The 7,565-nt window shown below is 39.6% G+C and overlaps 1 gene segment (V, D, J or C); it reads left to right on the forward strand.

Annotated features, from left to right (window-relative positions):
- Positions 1-1,625: 1,625 nt before the first annotated feature.
- Positions 1,626-2,254, forward strand: LOC122868503. The segment is given in 2 exon segments: positions 1,626-1,797; positions 1,883-2,254. Coding segments are annotated over 2 exon segments (363 nt in total).
- Positions 2,255-7,565: the final 5,311 nt, after the last annotated feature.

Raw genomic sequence — 7,565 nt, forward strand, 5'->3', positions numbered from 1 at the left:
GACTGAAAAGAGGATACAAGTCCAAACTGGTTAACTGGTTAACTCCTCCCTGTGAGGAGGAGTCAATGCAAAACTCAGATCTTGTGTACAAAGTCCTTTGATCTACACACCTTACAGATATATATTTAACCATATTAGTGTGTTTGTTTCATTGTCTTCATGATGTTACATTAGTCAACTCAATAGGAAACAGTCAAAAGTCTTCCACGACCTATTGGCTTTCAATATTGAATGGCAAATCCACATTTACAAGCAGAAAACTGATCAACAAGACAACAGTAGAAGGCAGCCTGGATGAAGAACTCAGTAGGCTTTTGGTTCTGACTTTCAGGATGACATCGAGCAGTTGCATCTGCAGTCAGTTAATATCTTGATTACCAAACGTAGCTTTCACTAGCCTAAACACTGCTGTAGCAGATCTGGCAGTGGGACATTCAGTATTAACCGACCGGGAAAACGTAGACTAGAAATGTTCCTTTTCTATTAAGAGGCTTGTTCCAGTGCAGTACCCTGTACAGGTACAATGGGAACCTGCACAGAGTTCAATTACTGTACCTCAAGTGACTAAAATGTGCTGTTCAACAATCTCACAGTCCTGTAGGCAGATCTGCAGAGAGTAACTATGACACATTAGGAAATGATGGCAATATTAAGAAAATCAGTCTTTTCATCTGCCAGCTGGAAGGGCAAAACACATGTGGAAGTTTAAGTTATCCACCTAGATCTACACCAGTCATTAACAGCTTCCCAAAAGCAGGATCCATTGCAAGACTATTGTATTCTATTGCATTAGGTACAGAGATGTACATAAATTAACTAGTAATTCAAGGTATTTGTTTTTATTATTTGTGGTTTTTGCTCTGACAGTGACACAGCAAACATATACCTGTCCCTATATAATATACTGTAACTGCATCCTCTTTTCTCTCTTTTCTCCTCGAGGAGACCAGACTACAGTACCTTCAAATCGTATTTGTGGAAACGGCATGGTTTACTTTCACTACCAAGCTATAAACATGTACATATTTAGCACTGTATGTGTTAAAAGCAATGCTATCACATAGGCAGAGAGTAATGTTCACATAACACCACATTAGTTCAAGTCTGCATGAATTGAAATACAGTCTGGTAAAACTACAGTAGGCTCAAGAGTTAATTTATCGTCTCAGGCTATTGACCAGCTGGCTGAAATCATGATGCAAACTGAGTTTGCATGTAGTCATAAAGTTGTATATAGTTTCTAAAAGTGAACTGTCCAATGGAGAGCAGCTGAAAAAGAACAAATGAGCTGCTTGAAGCACAGGATCCCTCCCTGTGCTCTGCTGCCCAAAATGTTTACAGGTAGTGATTGAGCCTTGATACCAAACTAAGTTGCATTTCATCTTTTTTTTTCAATAAGCTTAACACTGTGTCAGTAGTCTCACTTATTAAGTTTAACATGTGAACGTGTATCGGACATGATTCTTTGAGACTAATTTGCTGTTAATAGATGTATAGCACCATCTCATAGCCTTAATGAAGATACTTGACTATTACAACAATTATTATTATGATGCAAACATTAATACACATTTTAAATAATAATGTAATTAGGTATGTGTTAATTAAGAAGATATTAACTGAGAGCCAAGTCCAGTCCAGGTCTCTCCTCCCTGTGAGGAGGAGTCAATGCAAAACTCAGATGTCTTCCACCTCTACTTATCTGACTGCAGAGAGGACGACAGAGAACAGTGGACACACAGTTTAACATGATGGACTATAGGACAGGACTGCTGCTTTTAACTCTCTGCTGGGCAGGTGAAGATCTTCTCTGATCTGGATTTGACATAGTTTCCATTTGTGTAAATGACATATTTCACATGTTTTCTATTTGTCTTGACAGGTGTTGATGGTCAGACTCTGACAGAATCTGAACCAGTGGTTAAAAGGCCTGGAGAATCTCACAGATTGACCTGTACAGCCTCTGGATTTAACTTTGGTGGCTCTTGGATGGCCTGGGTCAGACAGGCTCCTGGAAAAGGACTGGAGTGGGTTGCAACTATCAGCGATAGCAGTGCTAGCATCTACTACTCTCAGTCAGTCCAAGGCCGGTTTACCATCTCCAAAGACAACAGCAGACAGCAGCTGTATCTGCAGATGAACAGTCTGAAGACTGAAGATTCTGCTGTTTATTATTGTGCTCGAGAGCCACAGTGACTGGAGTTGGTTGAGCAGCTGTACAAAATCCTACAGGACTCTTCTTTACTCGGCTGGTAGATACTGAGAAAGAATTCTATATATTTTTATTGTTGTTTAATAAAATCATGAAAACTGGTAATCACTGCAGAATATCCCTAAACTTCCTACATTCTTACCTGTCTGTAAAAGAGCAAATATACACAAATGAGACACATCCTGGACAGGTTGACAGGTATTGCAGAACACAACCATCTTTCTATATTTTCAAGTTCCCCTCCAGACACGTTTAAAGTATGTAAAATCTCTGCTATGATTAATATTTTGTTTAATATAGGTTTCCCACTTAAAAGTAAAAATAAAAACTCTGACAAGGGGCTGGAAGCACATCTACTCTTCTTATTACCTAGTAGATATTGGAAGGAAGCTCAGGTCCTGTTTACATCCAAATACTGCACACTCGACCATGTTTGCTGTCAAAACTTTCACTTCGCTAACTTAGAGCAAACTCTCGCTCTCTGTACTCACAAGTCCGCTCTGCGCTGGAGGTTTCAGGTTTCTTTGCCCGTGGCATTGCTGTTGGCTTTCGAATTTGTGACGTCCCAAATCTAGCTTGTTTGAATCCCAGATTTTAGGGAAGTGTACACACATCTCCCCCTTCAGTAGAGGAATGTGAAAACACCTCTCTAGTGACAAACTTTGCATGGATACAAGTCAGTAAAGTCAACGTCTGACATTTTATGGAACTTAAACATAAGAAAAACACATTTTTAGTGGAGGGGATCTTTAAGAATTCACCTGTGAGTTACATTTACTTGAAATAGAAATGAGTTGCAGTCCCCTCTTTAAAACTCTAGAGGGCAGACAAGGACTGACTGCGTTTTTAATACTGATCCCAGTAACGGCCTTACATGGAACATACATGGATGTAATGGCAGTGAGGAAACCACTAACACACTTACAATTAATATTTTCCTCCATTCTCAGAGTGTCTGTGATGGTTTCCTCACCCTGTCAACACAAATGCAATTTAGGTAAAATGGCTACTTTTTCAAGTGCTCGTGTGTGAATGTGTTTGTCTGTACATGTGTTTCGACCTGTCTTGTTCAGTGAGCGCTGAGAAAAGCTCCACCCTGTGACCATGAAAAAGACAAGCGGTTTGGAGGATGGACTGAATCCTGAAACGACTACTCACTTCTGGCCATAAAATGGCTGAAAGATTCATCACAATACTCTGTTCAGTTGAGCTGTGTGCCATTAATTCATGTAAGAAATGGATCATATGTTGCTTATACTGTTACAAGCTGTGTGCTCGGAATCAGGCACCAAATGCTGGATCCACTCAGTTCTCAGTTTATTTTGTGTGTCTTGTCCAACCAGCCCTGAAACCTCAATTAAAAAACATATAATAAGCAAATATTCAGCAGAACACTCCTGTAATTAATATCTTAATATAATCAACAAAAATACCTTCAGTTGATAAAGATCAATTTTAATCTTCTTATTTTTCAGCACTGTGGAGGAGTCTATTGCAAATCATGATCTCTTCCATCTTTATTTATCTCACTGCAAACTGAGGAAGAGAGACCAAACCACTGACCAGACATGCAACACATTTTCAGAATGACTTTAGCTACATGTTTAATGTTTCTGATGATCAGCCATTTCTGGTGAACACACACTTCTGCTTCGTTATCTGTGTCAAGGTTTCTGTTCGGCTCTGCTCTGATCAGAGTGCTTTTCTCCCCAGGTGTTTGCAGTCAGACTCTGGCCGAGTCTGAAGCAGTGGTGAAGCGGCATGGAGAATCCCACAAACTGACCTGTACTTATGCAGGAATATCAGATGATGATGCTGCTGCTATCAGCTGGATCAGACAAGCTGAAGGAAAAGGACTGGAGTGGGTTGCCCACATTTCTGCTCCCAGTGGAAGCACTAAAGCTTATTCCACGTCAGTCCAGAATCGCTTCACCATTTCCAGAGACAACAACATGGACCAGGTGTATCTGCAGATGAACAGCCTGACGACTGAAGACTCTGCTGTTTATTATTGTGCTCGAAAGCCACAGTGACACAGGAAGCCACAGAGCTGTACACAAACCACTGCAGATGTGACTGTGACAGTCACTGATAGAAAGTGTTGTAAAACCACTTTATACAAGCTGTTTTTAAACACCCCCTAATTCAGAATATCTGATGCAATTCCCCACACTATGCTTCTGTCACAGCTTGTCCTAAACTGAAACAAAGAGCGGAGTTTACACACCATCAGGTTGATCATCTCCTGTTATGAGGCTGAGCAGCACTTTATCTGTAAGAACAATAACAAAGAATTATCTTAGTCTTTCTTGACCCCTCATATCTGCTGATGGCTGCCAAAATGACCAAATTACACAAAGCTCCAATCAAATTTAAACATTCATCATTGCTTTCATATTTCAGTTTGTATTTATCAATTTTATGACAACATTAATTAAAGTTAGCAGCTAACTTAGCGGTCCTATAAGCTGACTCAGTCAAGAATGGGCAGCAGAACGGGCAACGGAACCGGGATCAGCAGACTCCCAGTGAACACGGCCAGACCGGGACCGACAGAGGCCAGTTTGACGACAGGGAATACAATCACAATACGAGATGATTTACAGCGGCTCAACCAGGACGGAAGAGGACTGAAAGGGGGGTCGTGCATCAGAGAGGCAGCGACAGCGCGTAGAGCCAGAACATTTTTCACATCTAACGCAGTGGATTAAGGATTTAATTCCACCAAACCAGAGTTGGGGATTGTTGGAACAGTTTAAAGACTAACCAAGATGATTTTGGTGAGTTTTATTTAGTTTCTCTCCAGTTTGAATGAAGTGTGTTTTACGATGAGTTAAGGCGATTAAGCTGCTCTTAGTTCGTTGAAAGAGAGAAATGTGAATTCAGAAGGTGACGGTTGTATTTTTCTGTTTAATAAGGAAAATAGGTGTAAGAATATTTCCTTTGATGACATTTTGTGAGTTTATTTTGTTTATTTATTAGACTAAAAAGCTAAGAGAGCTTGTGTAACGTGAGCGAACTCGCTGCTGGCACACATCTCCCAGCTAGAACTACCTGAGCTGTACTGTCGGACTATCGCCTCTTGAGGCACAAGTGGTATTACAACACAGGACGGGCCGGGCTAGCAGGTTAGCATGCTAATTTCAGTAGATATCTCTGCAACACAATACACTGACATCATTGACATAACGTCAGAACTGTTACTTCTTCACATTCTCTTGATGAGGTTAGTTCATTTTGTGAATGTTTTTAAATAAAATTCTGGCCAAATCTTATTGCCCCTTTAATGCCATTCGCTATATTATTGATTGTTTGTTTTCATTTCGATGTGTTCAAGTCCCTCAACACGCTGAGAGTTTAAAAGCTTAGTGTTTCTTAAATGTCTTTAAAAAACTATTAAAACTACTTTAAAATGAGAATGTTCTTGTAGTTTTTTTTAACCAATACAGCTTTTTTAAAGATTATGATGCTACAGTTTTTTCCAACATTATGGTCTGAACAAAGGATGGTAACCACCATTTAGTGGGCTGGTGTTGTATCAATATATCAAAAGTAAATCATTTATATATGTATATATGAGTAATTTTTTATTTCAGTTCTACAGATTAAAATATATACATAAGCCATATCATGGTATATTAATGACAGATAATGACAGATTATAAATTAAAAAACAATAATAAACTGATTATAAAATAAGTATAATGTCAATTCACCAACTTATAACCTCAAATATAGTTTTGTTGATTGGAATTTAAGTTTTGTTTTATTCTTCCTGCTGACAACACAGGTTCCCTGACTCTCCAGTGCAGGAAACAGTGTGTGGTTTTTGTATTAGAGTTTTTCACTGTGATGGCTGGGGGACACAGTGATATAGATCCATACAAAAACCTAAGAGCAGTAATCTGACACTCTCCGTTTCTTGTGATGGAAAAAAAGGACAGGACAAAATATTTCTCATTGGAATATGAGGTAACTACTGTGTTTATCATTTTTAATAAGCAGATTTGTAGTTAAAAGTCAGTTAATTAGTAGTTTAAAGTCACAGTTGCAGAGATGTAAATGTCATCTTCCAGTAAATCTTTACTTAAAGAACTGATTAAGAATCAACACAAAACGTGTGTTCACAGGACGACACCAGGATATAAAACTGACCAGGATTTCTGTGTATTTCATACACTTAATGAGCTTTTAACACATTTTTCTGGAACGTGAGGTTTTTGTACAAGCAGTGAGTGGAGATGCAGCACTGTGATGCTTTCGACTACTGGGGTCGTGGGACTGAAGTCACAGTATCTTCAGGTAAGACACATTTAAATAATATATTTACTGACTAGTTTATTTTTCTTTTTATAAATGTCATTATTGGTGGTCAAGAAGTTTAGCTCATGGTGTTATTTAGGTTCATACTGATGTTGGACAAACTAGAAAACAGAGCAGACAGATGTTTTTAACGCAGCTGTTTCTTAGAAAGCATTTGAAGAAGTTCTTGTTTGGCATTATCACTTAATGCAGGAGGGGGTTTGAGTTGATCTTAAAATGTATTCAGCTGAATTGTAATTGCTGCTGATGAATGTCTGCATCTGTTTATTCACATTATTATTCAATACATTTTATTACTTCTTCTTTTCCTTTCAGGTGTTCCCTTTCAGGGGTCACCACAGCGAATCATGTGCCTCCATCTAACCCTGTCCTCTGCATCCTCTTCACTCACACCCATTAACTTCATGTCCTCTCTCACTACATCCATAAATCTCCTCTTTGGTCTTCCTCTACACCTCCTGCCTGGCAGCTCCAACCTCAGCATCCTTCTACCAATATATTCACAGTCTCTCCTCTGAACATGTCCAAACCACCTCAATCTGGCCTCTCTGACTTTATCTCCGAAACATCTAACATGAGCTGTCCCTCTGATGTACTCATTCCTGATCCTGTCCATCCTCGTCACTCCCAAAGAGAACCTCAACATCTTAAGCTCTGCTACCTCCAGCTCTGCCTCTTGTCTTTTCTTCAGTGCCACTGTCTCTAAGATGTACAACATCGCTGGTCTCATCACCGTCTTGAACACCTTTCCTTTCATTCTTGCTGATACTCTTTTATCACACAACACACCTGACACTTTTCTCCACCCATTCCATCCTGCTTGCACTCGCCTCTTCACCTCTTTTCCACAGTCTCCATTGCTCTGAACCGTTGACCCTAAGTACTTAAAGTCCTGCACCTTCTTCACCTCTGCTCCCTGTAACCTCACCTTTCCACCTGGGTCCCTCTCATTGACGCACATGTATTCTGTCTTACTGCGGCTAAGCTTCATTCCTGTGTTTTCCAGAGCAGACCTCCATCTCTCTAGATT

This window comes from Siniperca chuatsi, linkage group LG21, assembly GCF_020085105.1.
Source record: "Siniperca chuatsi isolate FFG_IHB_CAS linkage group LG21, ASM2008510v1, whole genome shotgun sequence".
Lineage (NCBI taxonomy): Eukaryota > Metazoa > Chordata > Actinopteri > Centrarchiformes > Sinipercidae > Siniperca > Siniperca chuatsi.